General features: G+C 37.3%; 1 protein-coding gene across 1 annotated transcript; it reads left to right on the forward strand.

Annotated features, from left to right (window-relative positions):
• Nucleotides 1-255: 255 nt before the first annotated feature.
• Nucleotides 256-23,443, forward strand: phf8 (PHD finger protein 8). The gene is made up of 22 exons (XM_062053052.1): nt 256-526; nt 983-1,218; nt 2,046-2,131; nt 2,215-2,344; nt 5,422-5,582; nt 5,660-5,801; nt 5,910-6,096; nt 6,186-6,348; nt 9,549-9,636; nt 9,779-9,885; nt 9,957-10,048; nt 11,125-11,214; nt 12,772-13,053; nt 13,130-13,212; nt 13,297-13,463; nt 19,385-19,470; nt 19,730-19,851; nt 19,973-20,307; nt 20,375-20,470; nt 20,550-20,659; nt 20,772-21,132; nt 21,214-23,443. Exons 2-22 carry the CDS (start codon nt 1,121-1,123, stop codon nt 21,300-21,302), a joined length of 3,075 nt encoding a protein of 1,024 aa, XP_061909036.1. The 5' UTR covers nt 256-526; nt 983-1,120; the 3' UTR covers nt 21,303-23,443.
• The last annotated feature ends 225 nt before the right edge of the window (nt 23,444-23,668 follow it).

The raw sequence follows: 23,668 nt of genomic DNA on the forward strand, positions 1-23,668 counted from the left end.
ATATTTTATCTACATCTTACAGTTAAATTATTTAAATGTTTTCTTTTCAAGTGTCTGTGTGTATAGAAATACTGTATATCTATTTTAGCATTAGGCTCCATATTAATTTGTTTTAAAAAGCGCATTAACGTTTTTAATATCTTTAAAAAATAAGATATGCCTTCTTTTATTTCAATGTTTTGAACCCCAAGCATTTCCCTAAACACCACTTTTGACTGCACCGAACTTTATTGTTCCTCCGCAGCTTGACAGTGATGAACAACAGTGACGCTGTTGTCTTTGAAAATGGCGTTCGTGCGTTCGAGTACGCTGTCATTTGTAGCTAAAGTGCTCGATTAGGTCGTTTTGGGGTTCAAATTTCGGCTACACTGTGATCGCCTGAACCCGATTTCCATCCTCGGGCATAACATAGTCCGTAAATAAAATGTGGTGAAGCAAAATGTTAATAATGTCCGTTGCATAATAAGGCCGCAGTTGCCCCCGATCTTGCGTAGGGATTACGGCGGCCATTGAGTGCTTGGCCTTGGTGAGTTGCTCCGTAGCAGTTTAGCCCACTGTCTCGTATAAAGTGATTTTCTTGTATGTAAGCATTTTATTCTTACAATTAGTTAAGAGGGTTTCCCGTTAATATGTCGCGTTCTTGCCGGTTGTAGCATGTTTACAAATGGTTCTAAATGAGCTAAAATGCTAGCTAACATGGTTAGCATAACAACGTGAGCGTGTTTACAAATACGTTTATATTTACCATAGGGCCACAAATCAACAGTTATACATCTCCATAGTTACCTTTGAGTAGTAGAGTATATATTTTATACATCTTTAGGCGTGAGACAGTTTATTACAAGTAGCACAGTGGCTAAGCTCAAAGTAGTAGTAGAGGCATAGTAACGTGACACGTTCATATGTGTGTTTATGCTGTAAAGGCTTACTTTATGCATTATTATTTCATTATCATTATGCAATGTTCTTTCTTGTATTTCAGATTTGGAAAATCCCAGTGAATGTCTGCCTTCACCAGCTTACACTTTAGGACACCACTGTAATATAGATGATACCTGTGCTGGAATTGTACTAATATTCATAACAAGTACAGATAGATCCCCAAATACACAAACACAGTATGGCATCTGTACCCGTGTACTGCTTGTGTCGCCTACCATACGATGTGACTCGCTTCATGATTGAGTGTGACATTTGTCAAGACTGGTTCCATGGAAGGTAATTGATTATAGTGTAATTCTCTGTATTTAATTGTTTGCCTTTGTACAGTGGTTCGCAAACATTTTTCCACCAAGCACCACTTAAAAAAACACTTGGCTATCCAAGTACCACCGTAATGAACAACATAAAATTACGGTTGCTTTGTAGGCCTAAATATTCATTCAAATCAGACAACCGTCTGTCAGCGGAAACCGTGAGGAACGTGTACGTACGCTAACTATGGCAACCCAGAAACACTTGCAAACTCTTCAAAAGTATTAACTTAATTTGAATCTCCTTTTGTTTTTTTGTCATTTGTTGATAAGATATTTTGGATAGTTTTCCATGTTTTTATTATTATTTTATTTATATTGCGTTCTACGTTATGTTGTGTTACACATGTAGTTTGTTCGATGTTTAAAAGAGCTTGTGTTTTCACACAGCCTTGAAGGGATCTTCATTAATGTTACATGAAGCTTTCCCTGGCAATGTTTGTCTTATTAATTGTGTGGGAAAGGTCGGATTTAAGCAGGGAACATTTGGTTCTCATGCATGTTGAGTGATAAAAAATGACGAAGTAAGACAAACTGTTGGTGTCTTGTTTGTTTTGGCATCGACTACAGCCGACTTTAGTCGGATTGTAACGACTTCCATTGAAGGTGGATAAATCTTTAAAATACCGGCTCAAGTCACGTCATTACGACATTTAATTAATTATTTGGCGTACCACTAGATGTGGCCCGCGTACCACTAGTACCGCCGCAGTTTGAGGATCACTGTCTTAGTGCTTAGATTCTTGCAGTCTGCATCTATTGTATGTGCTGTGCATTATTATGTGACTATAGTTGCGTCGGAGTTGAGGAGGACAAAGCGACTGAGATTGATCTTTATCACTGCCCCAACTGTCAGATCACCCATGGGCCATCTGTCAGTAAGTAAAACTATCAAATAAATGTTTCACCTTTTTATGGAGACGCACTTTTGTGCAACTGTTAACCTCCTTCTTACGTTTAGTGCGGAAACGGCGTGGTGGCAACAAGCAGACTGAAGGAAGCACTGCCGGTGTTAGGAGAGACCCTACTCGGTCGGTGAAGACAGGCAGCCCACAGTTTGTTCGGGAGCTACGGAGTCGCACTTTTCCCAGGTAGTCTTTTTGTCCTCCATTTTTCATAATTTTGACAGCAGAATGGGGATGTAATCATCGTTTTTTAAAATGTTTTACTGAACTGCAAGTCATTGATTTGCTCAAACCTTTGTTAACAGTACGTATAGTAAGAATTGAGTGCACATTTTGAACGTCATTGCAATGATATTGTAAACAAGGTACAATTACTAATCAATAATGTAGTAAACTTAGCCTAGTGCACCATTTATATCTGCATTTACTCTTCCTTAGTATAAACAGTTGTTGAATCAAACATGCTTGTTTACCTCTTCAGAGGACAATGCTGATCTCTTTTTTTGGTACAATGCGATCCCAGCTCTGTATGGTTAATTACAGATGTTCAATTGTCTCTAGTAAGCAAAATAAATTCACATGGTGGCAAACGAACTTCTTACAAGTGTTATTATCACTGGAGGATGAGGACTAACTAAACATGCTACACTACACTCTGTAGCAGGATATGCTAACTGCTTAACTAGAGTTTTCAAATGTAAACAAAGATAGGCGGACAAATACAAATATCAACAGTAATGATACAAAGTATAATATCAGTACATGGTCGATACTACAGTGGTTACCGTATTTTTCGGATTATAAATCGCAGTTTTTTTCATAGTTTGGCCGTGGGTGCGACATATATTCCGGAGCAATTTATGTGTGAAATTATTAACACATTAACGTAAAATATCAAATAATATTATTTATCTCGTTCGCGTAAGAGACAAAGCAAATGGCAGCAATCGTCACACACACGTCAGCAATCGTCACTCACACGTCAACCAATAAGAATTCGGCGGGGGAGGGTCATGGCAGAAGTGCATTGTGGGTCATGGGATGCTAACTGCTATATGCTACTGCCGTAGCTATTAAAATGGATCACATCAACATTGGCGGTAACTTAGAAAAACTGAGAAGGACTGAACAAAAATGGCACCGAAAAGGAAATCATTTACTGCAGATTACAAGATGGACGTAGTGAAATATGCAGCAGAAAATGGCGATCGAGCAGCAGAAAGAAAAGACGCTAGCGGCGCATACCAGGAGCGACAACGAGGAAGAAGATTTCATCGGATTTAGCGATCAGGAGTGACAGATTGTTTGGTAAACGTATAGCATGTTCTATATGTTATAGTTATTTGAATGTCTTTTACCATATTATGTTACGTTAACATACCAGGTACGTTCTCAGTTGGTTATTTATGCGTCATATAACGTACACTTATTCAGCCTGTTGTTCAGTATTCTTTATTTATTTTAAATTGCCTTTCAAATGTCTATTCTTGGTGTTGGATTTTATCAAATAAATTTCCCCCAAAAATGCGACTTATACTCGAGTGCGACGTATATATGTTTTTTCCCTTCTTTACTATGCATTTTCGGCCGGTGCGACGTATACTCCGGAGCGATTTATAATCCGAAAAATACGGTAGATTGATATTTTTTACTATCATAAAAAATATTTTGTCGTTTTTGTTATTGTTTACAAAGTTAGGGAATAAGTCCCTGAACACACGAGGGCTTTCAGGACAAAAAACAAGGGATTTGTATCTGAGTGAATAGACAAAAATAATTTAAATATCTAATTGATATTGTTACACCACTATGTACTTTTGTGATCAAAAAATGAGTAATGCAATGATCTTAAAAATGTTAATTATCAGTATTGGTATCCCCAACACTGCTACTGTATTTACTTAGTATTGGATCGATTAAATGTGTAGTATCGCCCAAAATGAACTAACCAAAACAACAGAAGAATAAGTGCTTATTCCACTTAGAGGAAGTTTAGATATAACCATGTTACAAAAGAATGTTGACATATATTAACAGTAAACTAGCAAGTAGATTAATAATAGTTCTGATTAAAATACTACGACCAAAAATTATGCAATATGTTACCACATATGTCAGCAGCAAAATTAGGAGCTTTTTTAACCTGTTTTGAAATGGTTCTATTATAATTTACATACCAAATATACTCTATACTGTGATATACATTATATCATGAGGCTACAATATATATTGTGATATGGATAGTGTGTGAATGTGAGTGTGAATGTTGTCTGTCTATCTGTGTTGGCCCTGCGATGAGGTGGCGACTTGTCCAGGGTGTACCCCGCCTTCCGCCCGATTGTAGCTGAGATAGGCTCCAGCGACCCCCCGCGACCCTAAAAAAAGGGACAAGCGGTAGAAAATGGATGAATGGATGGATTTTAGGCCAAATCGCCTATCCCTTATTCAGATAATAGACACAGTTACTGTGTGATTGCATCAGGTTTTATTCACATGTTCTTTTGTATTATTGGTTTTAGCTTCCTAACAATAATTACTCAAATTTGAAGCGAGACTGATAATGTTTTACTTGTTTGCTCACGGTCAATTATATTAAAGGCACAGCATCAATTAGAGAAGATGCCATTCTCTGAAGGGTTATGCAGTATATGCATTCCTTTTTGTACACAAAATATGTAAATAGTGTTTGTAAACATGTCTTGTTGTTGACTAACTACACATCCTATGATGCCATAGAGAGGGGATATGCCAAACAACACATTTTTTCCATGCACACCCAAATGTTAAACATGATGAGAGTTTTTAAAAGTAATCCACCCTGTCTGGTGGTTTCCCAACTCAGTTTGCAATTAAATAAAACATAGTTTGCATGTGGGCAAAAGGCATCCTTTTTCAATGTCACTTGTTTTCATTAGGGCCACGAGTGAGCTGGAGCCTATCTCAGCCAACTTTGGTAGTACAACTTTGGGCCAACACGCCTTTACGCTCAAATTCACACCTATGGACTATTTAGAGTCTCCAATGACCTAATATGCATATTTTTTGAAATTAGTAGGAAGCTGCAATATCAGAAAAAAGCCACACAAGCATGGGGAAAACATGCAAACTCCCCACAGAGATGTTCCAATTGATATTTAAACCCATATATTGAGACTGAAAGGCTAATTTGCTAACCAATATATCACTGTGCTAGCCTGGACATCATTAATATTGGAAATAACAACGCCCATTTTACAACCTTATTGTTTGTGTGTCATTCACAGTGCAGATGAAGTCTTGCTGAAGCCGTCAGGGGCCCAGCTCACAGTGGAGTTTCTTGAGGAGCATTCATTTAGTGTCCCAGTCATGGTGCTGAGGCGAGACGGTCTTGGCATGACACTGCCCCCGGCATCGTTCAGTGTCAGTGATGTAGAGCACTACATTGGTAATTCAAGTGTTTACAACACAACATGGACACGTCTATTTATATTCATTATCATGAAACGTTTCTGTCATTTGCAGGTTCAGACAAAGAGATAGACGTGATCGACGTGTCTCGTCAGTCTGACTTAAAAATGCGACTTGGAGACTTTGTGGAATACTACAACAGCCCTAACAGAGAACGAGTGCTGAACGTCATCAGCTTGGAGTTCTCGGAGACCAGGTTCACTCCCATCACTTTTTTTATAGCAACTTACTACTTGACTTTCACCTATTGTGTTATTCTTAGTTGTCTGTGGTAATAAAAAAAGAACTGTTGGGTTGGTTTCAGGCTCTCCAACTTAGTGGAGACTCCAAAGATTGTGAGGAAACTGTCGTGGGTGGAGAACCTTTGGCCCGAAGAGTCTGTGTTTGAGCGGCCAAATGTGCAGAAATACTGCCTCATGGGAGTGAAGGATAGTTACACAGACTTTCATGTTGACTTTGGAGGAACCTCTGTTTGGTATCACGTTTTACGGGTGAGGGAGAACATCAATGTTGATAGTTTTCATTGTATCTTTATATGTGTTGTCCTTTTAAGCACATGCTTACTTTCCTGTGCATTCAGGGTGAGAAAATATTCTACCTGATATCCCCGACACCAGCCAACCTGGCGCTTTTTGAGCGCTGGAGTTCTTCATCAAGTCAGAATGAGATGTTCTTTGGTGACCAGGTTGACATGTGTTACAAGTGCTCTGTTAAACAAGGAAACACCTTATTCATTCCAACCGGTGAGCTAGCATACATTTCTCTGTTCATTTAGAGTAGTCAGTGTACAGCTTGTACAACAGTATATAGATTTACTATCCAGTGAAAACAAGTCTGCATGCATTTATTATTTTGTAAACATCTGGCAACATAAGTGAGTACAATGTGACCATGTCCAAATGGTGTCCAGTGTCAATATTTAATAATTAAATATTTATTTTGCAAGGCGCCTTTTACCTTTGGATGCACAACCTACTAATTCATACAATCTTCCCCGAGTGGGGTCACAAATGACCCCAATTAAAATCAGTACGTTTTTGCAATAACTGCGTTGTTTTTCTTCAAAATCTTTAAAACGAAGAGTTGTAATAATTTCACATTTCAGGTATTCCTCATAAAACATGTTTGCGACATGAGGCCATTTGCATTTTTATTTATTGTTTTACTGTACTTTTCAATTTTGTAAATATTGACTATTTTTTGTGAAGTCCTACTAAAGATTACATTTTGTTTAAGAATTATGCTATCACGTTAAGATAAATGTTGTGGTAATTGACAAAATGTGGATGAAGGATCATTTATTCTATTTATTTTACTTACATGTTTTATTTCCCCCCCTTGAGAGATTGACACCTTATTGTTGTTAAGAGCTACCAGCAAAAGTCTTAGCCTTCAATCCTCTTCAGGTTGGAGTTGGACACATAGGGCCTGATTTACTAAAGGTTTGCAAGTACTAAAACACATGATAGCACACGCAAAGCTGATCTTCTAAACGTGTGCAAAGTGGATTGCGTCTTTTCAGTGAGCAGAATAAGGCGTGCAATCCATTTTGTGTCTCTGTCTTCATTATTATGCAAAATATACGCTGATAATCAAAACGACCACAATACTGGGAGGAGAAGATGCAAATATAATTATTTGTTACGCACAATGTGAATTATCAACACTTATCACAATTTTGCATTTTATCTAGCAACTGTGCAAACTGCCAGTTCCACACACACAGCTGCAGGGTCACTGCTCGCGCTGGACAGACACACGCTGGACAAACAACAATCCTCTGTCCTATGTGTGTGTGAACATTTTTGTGTGGTCACAAAAAATATATATTAGACATATCGTCTATTCAGCAACATCATTTTATAGCTGCTAGAGGACTTAAAGGGCTGATTAAAACAAATTCAATTAATGCGTTTTTTTTTTACGTAAAAATTGTTTCCGCATAGAATATATATAATTAAAATATTTTTTCTATGAAAAAAAACCTTCTTGATGTATGCGTATTAAGTGTAGTAAGTGCAGCCTCTCTCCCATGCACATTCAGCGGTAAAAGAAAAAGGACAAAAAATGGCGTCAATGTAGATGCACTGCACGACTGCTTCTACAGTCGTGGTCAAAAGTTTACATACACTTGTAAAGAACATAATGTCATGGCTGTCTTGAGTTTCCAATAATTTCTACAACTCTTATTTTTTTGTGATAGAGTGATTGGAGTACATACTTGTTGGTCACAAAAAACATTCATGAAGTTTGGTTCTTTTATGAATTTATTATGGGTCTACTGAAAATGTGACAAAATCTGCTGCGTCAAAAGTATACATACAGCAATGCTAATAATAATAATAATAATATTTGGTTAAATGTCCCTGGGCAAGTTTCACTGCAATAAGGTGCTTTTGGTAGCTATCCTCAAGCTTCTGGCAAGCTTCTGGTTGAATTTTTGACCACTCCTCTTGACAAAATTGGTGCAGTTCAGCTAAATTTGTTGGTTTTCTGACATGGACTTGTCTCTTCAGCATTGTCCACACGTTTAAGTCAGGGCTTTGGGAAGGCCATTCTTAAACCTTAAATCTAGCCTGATTTAGCCATTCCTTTACCACTTTTGACGTGTGTTTGGGGTCATTGTCGGGGCTGATGATTTTAGGTTGTCCTGAAGAATTTGGAGGTAATCCTCCTTTTTCATTGTCCCATTTACTCTCTGTAAAGCATCAGTTCTATTGGCAGCAAAACAGGCCCTGAGCAAAATACTACCACCACCATGCTTGACGGTAAGCATGGTGGTGTTCCTGGGATTAAAGGTCTCACCTTTTCTCCTCCAAACATATTGCTCGGTATTGTGGCCAAACAGTTAAATTTTTGTTTCATCTGACATCACAAATGGACAAAGACAAGACCTTCTGGAGGAACGTGTGGGGAATGCTGAAGACACAAGTCCATGTCAGAAAACCAAAAAATTTAGCTGAACTGCACCAACTTTGTCAAGAGGAGTGGTCAAATTTTCCACCAGAAGCTTGTGGATGGCTACCAAAAGTGCCTTATTGCAGTGAAGCTTGCCAAGGGACATGTAACCAAATAATAACATTGCTGTATGTATACTTTTGACCCAGCAGATTTGGTCACATTTTCAGTAGACTCATAATAAATTCATAAAAGAACCAAACTTTATGAATGTTTTTGTGACCAACAAGTATGTGCTCCAATCACTCTATCACAAAAAAATAAGAGTTGTAGAAATTATTGGAGACTCAAGACAGCCATGACATTTTGTTCTTTACAAGTGTATGTAAACTTTTGACCACGACAGTAAAATGCACATACAAAGTGGTAAATGTCTCCTGCATGTTTGAAAACAAAGCAAAATGCCACAGGTAGGAACATGAAAACATGAATGTGCAGTAAATGATCAAGTGTCTCCGTGGTGATGCCCCGTATAGTACATTCAAATTCCCTATTTAAATAACGCAGTCTGCACCACTTTACAATTGTACACACAGTCTTAGTAAAGCACACGCCCACTAATAGTACACACAATTTTAACATGCTGATTAGTGTGTGGTATTTGGATCTTAGTAAACCACGCCCATACTGTAGCCAACAACCAAATTATATGAAGAAGGCAATGTTACTACTGTATTAGCACAGAAAAATATTACTGGAGCATGATGAAGCAGCGTGTACTCATGATGCCCCCTTCACATTTGTGACTGCCCCCTCATATATGCCTGCCTAGAACCGGCCCTGGAATAATGACTTGTCTGATTAATTTTTAGTGGATACTGCTGTACAAGCTTTACATGTACTCAAATGTATATCCACGTTTAATTTCCGTCACTTACGATACTGTAGATAAAAATGCTGACCTGCATTAAGTGTACCCACTTTTGTGAGATATTGTACACTGTATGTGTGATAAGTAAATTTGCTGGATAATTCTGTCTTGCAGGATGGATTCATGCTGTGCTTACTCCAGTGGACTGTCTCGCTTTTGGAGGGAACTTTTTGCACAGTCTTAATATTGACATGCAACTTCGGTTAGTTCTTCCCCTCTCATACCAATAACACTCTGGATTAGACTTCCCCACTAAAAGCTATGTTGCAAAAAGAACAGTGACTACAATTTAGTAGGAAACAACCATGCATTACTTCTAACTTGTGCTTTGCTTATATTTTTAGAGCTTATGAAATCGAGAAGCGTTTGAGCACCGCAGACCTGTTTAAGTTTCCCAACTTTGAGACTGTGTGCTGGTATGTTGGGAAACATCTTCTTGATACCTTCAGAGGTAAGATATACTTGATATATTTAAATGTTTCTTTCTTGTCTCTACTAAGTATAACATTTTATGTCTCACAGGTTTAAGAGAAAACCGCAGACACCCAGCCACTTATCTGGTTCACGGTGCGAAGGCACTGAATAATGCCTTCCGAACATGGACCCGTAAAGAGGTAGACTCTTGTCCAACTCTTTGTGACCTTTTTGTTGTATATGTACAGTGGAACCTCGATTTATGAAATTAATTGGTTCTTGAACAGGGTTTGTAAATCGAAACATTTGAATCGTGAAGCAAATTTCTCCATAAGAAACAATGTAAATATGAATAATAGGTTGCAGCCTTGAAAAAAGTCCCTATTTTAGTTAGGTTTGCACACTTTAAACACAATATAAAATGCTATATAGTACTGTTCATCAAACAATCTCATAACATGATGTTGAATTAACTTTCTCTTTATTAACAAGCCAATACGACGACGACTAGCTGCTCTCCTGTATGCGCTGCTTTGCCAACATGCGAACACATACAGAAGTTCCTTGCTGCTCTCACAAATGATCAGATTTTACAAAAATCTTTTACTTTAACAACTATATTGCTACAATAATAAACATTTTAAAAAGTCAAATCCAACTACAGTACATAAAGCTGATTTTGATTAACATCGGCAAAGTCGTCTTGTGAGTTGCTCATGAGGAGAGAAAGGAGCAGACAAGGAGGGAAGCGATCTGAGGGGGCGGGGGAGAGGGGCCGTGTGTGCGCTTGAAAGAGGCGCCACTGAAAGTAGGTTAGTCTTCTCAGTAAAATAAGTTTGCTTTGTTATCTTTTTCCAAAAAAAAGTCCATTCTTATCACAGTTTAAAACTTTCTGTGGTAGGAAACCGCCTTCCTCAATACAAGCAATGACAAAATGGCTGCCAGCGAAACACAAAATTAATGAATGAACCATTGGTACACAGTGACATGGGTCGCACACGAAGGCATATTTGACTCGATCTAAAAGTTTTTTAACCAAAACATTTGCAAATTTACGGGGTTTTCTATTCTCGTTGGTAATCACTAGCATCAAACCTAATCCACTACAGGACAGTATAACAGGTTTCACTACATATATAAGGAGTTGCCTTCCACTGCTCTGTGAATCGTGAAACATTAACTGCAAATGTATCTGATGTGATGTGCAAAGCATGTGTTCACCATATCTTGTAAGTGAATTATATAATAGTTGATTATTATACCTTCTTATACTCAGGCTTTGACCGATCATGAAGTGGAAATTCCGGAAACCATAAATACTCAGATGCTGGTGAAGGATCTTGCTAAGGAGATTCGCCTGGTTGAGGTAAATGAACACTTCCTCATATATACTGTATATATACATACACACACAAACATCACTCAATGAATATGCATGGGGATTTTCATGAAGTGGATTGAGCATGTGTACAATATACGAATAAACAAGGAACCTTCATTAAAGATTTCCCCTAACCCACTTAACATGGCAGAAATGAAACTTTGCAGTTATTTGTATTTCTCTACTTAGGTACCACCCTTGCTGACACAAAGGTCCCATGGCTGATTCTATGTGACACTAGTGCGATATGGACAAAAATACATAGGTCATTTTATATCTCGATAACGATATACGGTGGTACCTCAACATACGAGCACATTACATTCCATGATTAAGCTCATGACTCAAAAAACTTATACCTCAAATCAGCTCTGCCCACTGAAATTAATTACAATCTATTTAATCTGTGCTTGGACCTTCCTAAACAGCACAATTTTAACATGTTACACAATAAACATTACAATACAATTAAACACAAACAACCGGTACATGTACTACAGTAGTAACAACTACAGTAGTTTTAATAGTATTGTTCAGCATTTAACTTGGGGAGCAGATTTTTGTATGCATCTCCTGCAGGCTGCTTCTCCGTCATGTAACAATCGGAACTAGAAAATCGTTATTTATGTTGCCCGCGGACGTATTTGAGTGACAAACTTGTGAAATCAGATTTGACAACAAGTGATATATAATGCTTGACTGTCCACTTGGTTGTGTCAGGACTAGACAGAACAAACTGATACACGGCAAACACTGCATCTACAGCTTCTCAATGTTTTAATCTATGCCTTTGGACAACGACTCTCAGGTTTGTTAGGTGTGTGTTTTTTTCATCATTTTCTGGTTTTGAGGTAACGTTAGTACATTGGCACATTTTAACTTTCTCTGTTCTGTTCTTCATGCCGTGTCTTCAAGTGACAGAATAGAATAGGCATGTTCAAGTCGCTAGCAACGACTTATTAGCGACATATTTTGCTGTTTATCATTGTTTTGTCGGCATCTGACTTTTTAAATCCAAACAAAGGAGTTCCTCTCCCCTTTTTTTGGCATCAATTTATTTTCAGGGTTTGTTGGTTTAGCTTTCTTTGTCCTCTACTTGCATCTCGAATACATTGTTGACATCCATACTCCTGCCAGCTCTCGCACGCATGGCTGTGTCAGCACAGTAAAGCAGCAGCCCAGGCATTAAAATTACCATATAAACAACAGATATTGATATATTTTTATGTCGCATTAAGATATGTATTGTGATATCGCACAGCACTGCGTCATATACTATGTGTCATCCCATTCCAACTCTCTCATTCACCTCACTAAATGTCCACCGTGATGTTCTGCATCTCAGTACATGCTACTGGATCCATTATCACACTACCACTTAAAAAAGACACGCACATGTAAGTTAAGACGTGCAAATTATCATGTGACCTAAAAAGAAATGTGTTGTTTTTGTGCAACTCAGGCCTCCTACAATCAAAAGAAGTCAATCAGGTGAAATCTTTGATGATTAAATTTTTGAAATTGCACCTAATGTCTTAATAGGACATTTTCCAGCAAAACATTGGCCGCACTGGACCCCCGTTTCCGGGTTCGCCCCTTTCAAAAGCTCCCTTGACCGCCTCTCAGAATTCAGGCCGCCCCCCCGGAAAGAAAAAAATCCTCAAACCCAAAGAAATAATAGGAGGTATTGGGCTCCCTGGACCCAAGAAGAAGAATCAGAAGACTCTTCTTAAGACAGAGGCAGGAGAGTTAGACCTGCTTGAGATCCACACCAAACATACGCTCAAAAAAATCCAACCTGGCAAGTCGAGAAGCAAGAACAAGGTACACTTATTGAAAACATCATTTGTATATATACAATGTTAAGCCATCATTTTATTGTTTTCGTTCTTCTGTTCAGTTGGAGCTACCATTAGAAGACTTTGAAGCAAAGTTAAATAAAAGCAAACTGAAACTTGTGCTGACAAATGGCAAAATTCAAGGGTAATCTTTGATTCTTTTTTTTTTAACATGTTTATGATCTCATGGTCTCAACAAAGGCTGTTTTTTAATTTGTTACACTTTTAGCAAAAAAGAGGGCAGTAATGGTGCAGGAGGTGCTACAAAGTTCCATCATCTGGACATGGAGGGATCCAGTCTCTCTGACATGGAATCAGAGGATGAACTCCAAATTGATGAGACCCCTCCACCACGGCGAAAGCTTGCTGGATCAAGCAAAAAAAAGAAACTCAGTGGTGAGATATATTTAATATTGTTTTTTGATTGTACTACAATACAGTGGTACCTTAACTTACGAGTATTTTGAGATATGAGGTGTTCCTCGGCTTTTCGCTATGCTTTGAGTTATGAGCCTCCAAGCCGCTAGATGGCACAGCTAATGCCACAGTAAATGCCGTAAGAGCCGCCCCAAAAAATCCAGTCTAACTTGCTAGCATTATTTTATAGCGAGAGATCGGAATACATAAAATACAGGCGATTCGTTCACGGGCAGTGGCGTGTCCAGATTTTTTTTTCAGGGTTGGCGTAGGGCTGGCACCTAGTTCTGCAAGTGTGGCACCCATATATCAGTCAGTCTACTCCAGGAGAAGCTGTAGCTACTACAGTAGTTTACCGCGGTTAACACCACTATGGAGTGAATCTTCTTCTAAGACAATTGCTGACATTAAACAATATTGCAAAGCATCAAGCTATTACAGTACGTCAGACAACTTGTAAAATACAAATTTCCGCTTTGATAAAGAAAAATTGTATAATTCATAAATGTATTCAAATTTAAACAGATTAGGTCCTCATTCAAATTCATTCTTTACATTGCTGGCAACAGAATTATTTAAAACATTACACAGTGTGCCTTTAAGAGTGTTTGCACAACAAAATAAATTACCTGCACTGAGTGGAACTAGAATCACGGTGGAATAGCAAAAGATTGTGGGACTGATATTACGTTCAAAACCGATGAATACGCCTTGTCTTGTGATGGCAGGCAAACACTGTAGACACGCTTGTGTGAAAAAATATATTGTAACCAAATTGACTTACGTTTTGTGAAGGACGACGGACGTCTGGAACCTGGCTGCTCATCATCATCATCAACCAAAAAATAATGACCTCCACCCGGATAAATGCGTGCGAATTAAGATTGCCCGCCAATATGTACGTGCACTGCGCACCGGATTAGATTGTCCGCCACCCAAATATGTGAGCGCCGAATCCCCCGATTAAGATTGTCCACCAATATGTGTGTGTGGGATATGATTGCCCCCCACTACAACATGAAGTATAAACAATAAAACATTGAATATTAAGAGTATGTGAACCGTTCCTACCTTGTTTACTTCCCTGACAACCTCCTTTAAGTTTTGTAACCAATCAGAAATATCTATCCATCGATCCATATTCTATCGATGTCCCTCAAGCAACTAAAATGTGTCAAAGATGTCGAAATGTGTGGAGTGTTTGCCATATTACCCATAAGGCCTACTAAATGGTTTAAATAAGTGCAATTTTGAAATGCGTATGATAATATTATTTTTTATAACGTCCACATAGTTCAGTGGGCAAGTTGTGTGTTTTTGTATCACATATTTTAATATTCTGTGTTGGTTTTTGATTATTTCGACTATGACTTTGAAAGTTGTCCAAATTAGTACCTATATATAATGAGTCTGTGCAACTATGACTTCAGTATGTGGTCACTGTGTTGGTTTTTGATTATTTGGACCATGACTTTGAAAGGTTGTCCAAATTAGTACCTATATATAATGAGTCTGTGCAACTATGACTTCAGTATGTGGTCATTAATAATCGCTTTGGAACTCTCCACTGGGCTAGTACACTTATATCTTAATTCATGTATTAAAAGTAAATTTGGGACAATTTGCAGGCTATACTTGGAACCACTTGAATTAAGCATATATTTGGCATACCGAGCGGTAGGTTTACCTCAGTTTGAAAAGCACTGCTTCAAATCGTTCTGCCCCTGAATGGGCCTATCAGATTTCAGGGGCACGTGCCACCCCCTAGACACCCCACTGTTCACGGGGTGGGAGATTCATAAAACTAATGTACTGAGTTTGAGTTGAGTTGAGTTTGAGTTTATTTCGAACATGCAAGCATACAACATGATACATCACAATTTCCAGTTTCTCTTTTCAACATGTTCGAAAAGGAGTAGGAAGAAGCAGAGCTTATTTAATCCTACCCCTTTTCTTTACATAACAGTTGCAAAACTTTTTGTTCACTTCCTGTTCACAATTTTTTCACAATAAACTCCATAAGTAATCATAATAAAAATAAATAAATAAATAATAGTAAGAATTTAATAATAATAATTGGTGAAGTAAGTCATATTTCATATGATGAGATAAGTAAGATTACTTTAAGAATGAATGAATGGATGGATGAAATAAATTGAGAATGTTTGTCATGGTTCTTCTTCTTTGTACTTTGTAAACACTTTAAGTTTGAAGAGTTTCTTGAAGTGTATCATATTAGTACATTGTTTGATTGCTTTGCTTAATCCATTCCGTAATTTAATTCCACATACTGATATACTGAAGGTTTTAAGTGTTGTACGTGCAAACAAATGTTTTAAATTACGTTTTTCTCTAAGATTATATTTCTCCTCTTTTTTTGAGAAGAATTGTTGTATATTCTTGGGTAGCAGGTTATAGTTTGCTTTGTGCCTAATTTTAGCTGTTTGCAAATTCACTATGTCGTGGAATTTCAGTATTTTTGATTCAATAAATAAAGGGTTTGTATGTTCTCTATATCCAACATTATGTATTATTCTAACTGATCTTTTTTGTAACACCGTTAATGAATGAAGTGTACTTTTGTAATTATTTCCCCATATTTCTACACAGTAGCTCAGATATGGTAACACTAGTGAGCAGTAGAGAATATGAAGGGATTTTTGGTCTAGAACATGTTTTGCTTTATTCATTATTGACGTGTTTCTTGCAACTTTATGTTGTATATTTTTTACGTGAGATTTCCAGTTCAATTTATCATCAATCACTATACCTAGAAATTTGGTTTCATTTACTCTTTCAATTTCTATTCCGTCTATTTGTATTTGTGTTTGACTTTCTCTTCTACTGTTACCAAATAGCATTATTTTAGTTTTACTAAGATTCAGCGATAGTCTGTTTTTGTCAAACCATCTTTTTAATTTGTTAATTTCTTCTGTTATTATTTGTATTATCTCCTGTGTGTTCTCTCCTGAACAAAACGCTGTTGTATCATCCGCAAATAATACTAACTTTAAATATTTTGTAACTTTACAAATGTCATTTATATAGAGATTGAATAATTTAGGTCCTAGTATTGATCCCTGAGGTACACCACAGGATATATTTAGCGTTGTAGACGTGTGTTCGTTAGATAACTTCTTATCCAGTTTAAGACTAACCCTCTGATGCCATATCGTTCTAGTTTTTTTATTAAAATATTGTGATTAATTGTGTCAAATGCTTTAGTTAGATCCATAAAAACCGCTGCCGCACATTTTTTTACTATCTATTGCATTGGTAATTTCTTCTGTAATTTCAATTAAAGCCATTGAAGTTGAAACATTAGCTCTGTATCCATATTGGTTCTCTTCGAGTATTCTATTTTTATTTATGAAACTTTCTAATCTGTTATTGAACAGTTTTTCAATGATTTTAGAAAATTGTGGAAGTAGAGAAACAGGTCTATAATTTGTAAATTGATGTTTGTCTCCAGTCTTATAAATTGGTGCAACTTTAGCTATTTTCATTTTGTTTGCAAATGTACCTGTTTGAAATGATAGGTTACTAATATACATTAATGGTCCTGAGATCTCTTCAATAACCTTTTTTATCGTTTCCATATCAATTCCGTTACAATCAGTTGAAGTCTTAGATTTACATTTTTTTGCGATTGTAACTATTTCCTCCTGTGTCACATTACTGAGGAACATGGAGTTGGGATTTCGCTCTATGGTATCATTATAGTCCTCAATTGGAACTTGGTCTGGAATCCTTTCTTCCAATTTTGGTCCAATATTTACAAAATAATTATTGAAGCTTTCAACTACTTCCTTTATGTTGTCATTTTTTTTATTTTCATCTAAGAAGTATTGAGGATGGTCCCTCTTAGTTCCATTTTTAATAATGCTATTGAGGATGCCCCATGTAGCTCTCATATTATTTTTGTTCCTGTCCAATAATTCACTGTAATATTCTTTTCTACATGATCGTAGTATGTCTGTTAACTTGTTTTTATACTTTTTGTACTTAATTTCTGCCTCTATAGTTCTTTGTGCTATAAATTTTCTATATAGTATATTCTTCTTCTTACAAGCATTTTTTAATCATTTTGTCATCCATGGTTGATTATTCTTTCTCTGCTTGTTACTGAGTTGTATCCATGGACAATGTTTGTCATAAAGTATTATGAACTTGTTTAAGAAATGTTCATATGCTTCATCAACCTCTTTTTCATTATACACATTGTCCCAATCTTGCTTTTGTAGCTCAATTTTGAAGGCAGTCATCCTCTTCTCTGTGCATAGTCTTCGAAATGTCCTTTTGTCTTCCATGTTCTTCTTGTAGTTTCCATCATATATTGTAAAAACTGGCAGATGATCACTAACGTCGGTTATAAGTAGACCACTTGTAGTGTTATTATCAAAATCATTGGTAAAAATATTATCAATAAGCGTGGCACAGTGTCCTGTGATTCTGCTTGGCTTTGTGATTTTAGGATATAGACTGATGCTCTACATTGTATCAATAGACTTTTGCTTGTTGGGGTTCAATAAGTCAATATTAAAGTCACCACATAAGAACATTATTCTTTGACCATTGTCCATGTAAGTTGCCTTGATCCATTCTTCAAATGTTTCTATACTTGACTTAGGTGATCTATATATAGAACTGATGAATGTTTTTGCTTTTTTCCTGACATATTTCAATGGTTATACATTCTAAGATATTATCTATAGCAAATGACATGTTTTTTACCACTTTGTAGTTCAGGTTCTTCGTCACGTACACAGCTACTCCTCCATTTTTGTTGGTTCTGTTGATGTAGTTTAGCTCATATCCCTCCAGATCAAAATCTATTCCTTTTTTATCATCAATCCATGTTTCTGTGACAGCAATCACTTTGAAGGGTTCGTTGATGTGTTCCAAAAAGTTCTTAATGTTGTTGTAATTTGCATACAAGCTTCTACTATTAAAATTAATAATTGACAATTTGTTATCACATTCAATGTTGCTATTATATTGATCATCTGTATAATAAAAACAACTATTACTGATGTGGGAGAAAAAATGTGTATCTGGATCTATATCATTTTCCAAATCCTGGTTTTTGTGATCTTTGTTGCAGAAATTTTTTAGTTCCATATTTTCTTGTTCAACAATCTTTGATGTTGTTTCAATAATCTCTATAAGTGTAGGTGGATGCAATCCTGAATCTAGGTCCTCTTGTTTAGTCATCCCTTGGAACACTGTACTTCTTTGTACTACTATTGTATTGTTTTTCAAACAAAAGTTAGTTTTTCTTTTTAAAAAACAGGGGTTAGTGCGTCTGCCTCACAATACGAAGGTCCTGAGTAGTCGTGAGTTCAATCCCGGCCTCGGGATCTTTCTGTGTGGAGTTTGCATGTTCTCCCCGTGACTGCGTGAGTTCCCTCTGGGTACTCCGGCTTCCTCCCACCTCCAAAGACATGCACCTGGGGATAGGTTGATTGGCAACACTAAATTGGCCCTAGTGTGTGAATGTGAGTGTGAATGTTGTCTGTCTATCTGTGTTGGCCCTGTGATGAGGTGGCGACTTGTCCAGGGTGTACCCCGCCTTCCGCCCGATTGTAGCTGAGTTAGGCTCCAGCGCCCCCCGCGACCCCGAAAGGGAATAAGCGGTAGAAAATGGATGGATGGATGTTACGTTTTATAGTCGTGCTGTTTTTGGAGGGCCTAGCACAGATTAAATGTATATCAATAATTCAATGAGCTTTAAGGTACGAGTATTTCGAGTTACGAGCTCATAGGTTGAGGTACTACTGTAATTCATGTTATATACTGAGTCAGCAAAGTTTACAAGAGATCTGAGAAGCTACTTGCTAAGATTTCTAATGTGTAATGTACTGAAGAGTTCAGTAAAGTGTATCACCATGTGCTTGCAGGTCTTCCTAGGAAGCTGCCTAGAGCCAAACCTTGCTCGGATCCAAATCGTATCCGCGAGCCAGGAGAGGTAGACTTTGACATAGAGGTAAGATTATTACCGATACACAAGAAACAGATTAGCTGAATCATATCTAAATGCAATTTTTGAAGCATGTACAGTATTAGTTGCAAGTACAATTTGTGTACAGTTCAAGAAAGTATAAACACAAATACTGTTATTGAAGACAATAACCTTATTACTCAACAATGTTGCACCGTGTGGATATTATTTCTCTCCTGACTTATTCCCTTCTTTTTAGCTTTATAAAAAAGTGTGCCGATCATCAATAATTGCTTGTCTTCAGGAGGATTACACCACTGATGAAGAGGCACTGGCTGCTCATGGTGTGAAGGGGGGTGCAGGGGGAATTCTAGACTTACTAAAGGCCAGCAAGCAGGTGGCAGGCTTGGATTCTTCTGCACTCAGGTTTGAATACTTTTTTTTGAGTATTTATCATACATTATTAAGAAGTACAATGTCTTGTTATGTTTTCAGCTTGTGTAAATAAAAGGCAACACCTTATTTTGCTCAACTATGTTGTTCTCAGTGAGGAGGCTCCAGCATCTCCCAGTACTCGTGATGCCATCCAGGGCATGCTCTCCATGGCAAACCCACCTTCCTCTTCTTCATCATCATCTTCCTCCTCCTCCTCCTCACCCATGTCCATCTCTGGAGGCCTGACTGAGGGGTTGGGAATAGTGAAGGAGAAAGGTGGCAGGGCTGTGTGGGTGACTGGGGTTGTCAAAAAGACCAGTGAGAAAAAGAATGTCATCCAGCGACCTGGAAAACGGGCTATTAAGCGGCCAGCAAGGCACCTGAGCGACGACGATAGTCCAGATGAACAGGAAACTCTGGGAACCTGTTTTAAAGATTCAGACTATGGTGATACAGAATACTTTTACTCTCGCTTAATTTACAGTTTTACTGATTGAGCTGCTACTGTTTTCAGTTTATCCATCATTGGAGTCTGATGAAGAAGACCATGCTAACAAGGCAAAGATGAAGCGGAAGAAAAACTGGGATGACACACCTTGGAGCCCTAAAGGCAAATGCAAATTTTAGAACATACCTTACATTATGATCCTTTGGTCTCTAAAAGTCTGTCATTCGGCCTTAATTCACAGCTAGGGTGATGCCAACCCTTCCAAAACAGGATCGACCAGCCAGAGAAGGGGCTAGAGTGGCTTCTGTAGAAACAGGCCTGGCAGCAGCTGCAGCCAAGCTAGCCCAGCAGGTGAGAGTGGTAACAATGTAGTGTTGAAATAACCCTGTGAAGATGGTGGAGCACTCGCATAGTTTACTGAAATTAAAGAATTACAACCCCTTTTATTTTGTTCATAACTCAGGAGCAGCATAAGCCTGCCAAAAGGAAATACACCAAAAAGGTGCGTCCTCCTGTTCCTGTTGCAAGCCCTCCCCATGTTCAGCCAGAGCCAGCTCTACCCTCCCCACCACACGTTCCAGAGTCTGCACCAGACATCAGCCCTGACAGGAGGATGGATTACTATTCCGCCAGCCTACTTGACCATGAATACACAGCAGGGCCGGGACCTTTTGGCCCTGGTGGCCCTAGAGGCGGCGGAGCTATGGCCCCTGGGGTCTTCCTTACTTCACGGCGACCTTCCTTGTCTCCGCAAAACAGCAGCTCGCACTCTGGCACGTCGCCTTCAGGGCTCGCCAGTCAAGGCATATCAGGAGTCGGTCAAGGTAAGTGCAAACAGTTGAAATGTTGCGCTTTGTATCTTTGGCTCTTTTCAAATGCATTCTATTTGTATCTCTGACATTTAGGGAGACGTCCAAAGAAAGGACTTGCAACAGCAAAACAGCGACTCGGAAAAATTTTGAAAATTCACCGCAATGGCAAACTTCTGTTGTGAGGAAAACTGCACACTTAACGGAAGACCAAAATAGTAAAAAATGTTTTGTGAAAATAGTATTGAAGGAAGTAGTGATAGTACTCTATATTTTATACTCAAAAAGTTGTTTACTAATGTCACCACTTGTTAGTTTGACCATCTTTTTCCCTGCAACTCCAATCCTTATTTGTCTTCACATAAAGGTTTCAGCAGAACATACCTGCTTATAAAGGCCGCTTACAGTGAACAATGATCACAATGAAAATAATGGACTTAACCTCTGTAAGTAACTGTTTATGTGTAAACAATGGTTATTTTGCTATCACGGAGAAAAAAGTTTTCCCAAATTTCCCAATTTTAAAAGGGACAGAAAACAATTTTCTTTGTCAGACAGAATTATGATAGTTGAGTTTGATTGTTATTAGGTTTTTTTAGCATAATTTTTAGCTTAAACCATTTTATTTTTAATATCATTTTTAAAAAACATCAGTCTACACACAGGTTTGCAAAGAGTTCACTTTACATTGTACGCACTTAATGTGTGTGAATCACTGATATTTGTTTCGTCGAGATTGTTCGACAAATTAAACATGTAAACAATCGACATTGTATAATTATATTTATTGTAGTTTTATTTATTTTTAAAAGGCAACGTTTTGTCATCTTGTAGCCTATTTTGTTCTAACCACCTGATTGTCTGGGTCCCAACTGAACATTTCACCCACATTGCAACTACCACAGTTATGAAAATTATTTTGTTGAAAATCTTTTCATATTAGTTAAATGTGTTTCATTTGTAAATATGTAATATTTTAAGTTATATAGCTAGACTTGATGAGCAAAAAAGATCGACTTACAGTGGATATATAAAGATTTTGTTAAATTCATAAATTTAACTTTCATGTAAAACTTGAAAAGACCTGTATAATAATTAGTTGAAAACTTGAGTCAAAATTTCGTAAAAACACCTATGTGTTTGTTTTCAAACTAATATTAAGACCTTATTTGCATTGCAAATTTTCAATTGTACTCTGCTTGGGATGGGCCTTAACAAAATGTGTTGTTCGTTTTTGCCAGAATTTTAATATAGCTTTTACAATTATGTCCAAAAAATGTTTCTAATTAGACCATATCACTTTTTAATGTATGCCCTTTGATGCCTTTACACTATTTGGGATCGAAGGTAAAAAAATACATTTTGCTTAAAACTAAGTTGTACAGGTCTTTTATCGTGTTTTTAATTAAAGTTTAATTTTCTTAATTTATTTTTCATGATTTTTTATGTCTTTGTATGTTTTTCTTGGTATATGTACTGTCATTCTTGCTAAGCTTTAGCATTCATTCCATAGAATGTGCAAAGAAAAGAATGTTGGCAGACATGTTGATGTCCTAACGTGTGGAAAAAAAAAAAAAAGTCCAAATGTAAATATATGTTGTATTTTTTTATGGTATCCAAAATGTTGAAACCTTTCTTATCATTTTACATGATACATTGCTGTATTTGTAAAAATTGAAATACTGTAGTTCTTTTTTATATTTGTATGTAGTTTAGTCACATCGTCTTGGCTGTATGGCATTTAAAGTATACTAGTTTCAGGCTAATTTTGTTTTTAATTAATCATATTCACTTTTGTTTTTTGTGTACCATTATCAAGGTGTTTTAAGTTCGGCCTGGAAAGAAAATATAACTTTTTTCCAAAATACTTTGTGATTGATTTTGCATGTTCAGTGTGTTTGAGAATATGGTAGACTGACCATACGTCCTCTTTTCCCCAGACATGTCCTCTTTTGCTGGGCTGGTCGGGCTGTCCGGGCGGACTTTCTTAAATGCCTCAAATGTCCGGCATTTTGACTTAGGGTTGCGTGTATTTTCAATGTATGTTCAGGGTTAAGAAGGGGTTAAAAACAAAACAAATTGTGAAGGTGTGCACACGCAGCAGCATTCTTGAGGGAGGGACAGAGACAGCGAGGGATTTTTTGATTGATTGAAACTTTTATTAGTAGATTGCACAGTACAGCACATACTCTGTACAATTAAACACTAAATGGTAACACCCGAATAAGTTTTTCAACTTGTTTAAGTCAGGGTCCACGTTAGGGAGTGGAGAGACAGACAAGACACCCGGTTTGCTTTTTTTTATTTATTGTATCGATTATCGCTATTTTACACTTTTACACTGAAATAAATACACCTAAAACGTATTAAATAAAAACATAGAAAAAACTACCAGCAGCAGTAAAGTTCAGATCCATGAAGGAAAGAAGAAAGTGAATGTATGTTTATAACTGAATACATGTACAAATTTGTCTCCTTTTTCGTGGCGAAGTTGGTAGAGTGGCCGTGCCAGCAATCGAATGGTTGCTGGTTACTGGGGTTCAATCCCCAC

This window comes from Entelurus aequoreus, linkage group LG07, assembly GCF_033978785.1.
Source record: "Entelurus aequoreus isolate RoL-2023_Sb linkage group LG07, RoL_Eaeq_v1.1, whole genome shotgun sequence".
Taxonomy (NCBI): domain Eukaryota; kingdom Metazoa; phylum Chordata; class Actinopteri; order Syngnathiformes; family Syngnathidae; genus Entelurus; species Entelurus aequoreus.

Bases quoted from the DNA above. Each gene is read 5' to 3' on its own strand.
- phf8 (XM_062053052.1), top strand. From the start codon at position 1,121: ATGGCATCTGTACCCGTGTACTGCTTGTGTCGCCTACCATACGATGTG. The intron at 1,219-2,045 runs GTAATTGATTAT...ATGTGACTATAG, and splicing joins CAAGACTGGTTCCATGGAAG to TTGCGTCGGAGTTGAGGAGG. The intron at 6,097-6,185 runs GTGAGGGAGAAC...CTGTGCATTCAG, and splicing joins TTTGGTATCACGTTTTACGG to GGTGAGAAAATATTCTACCT.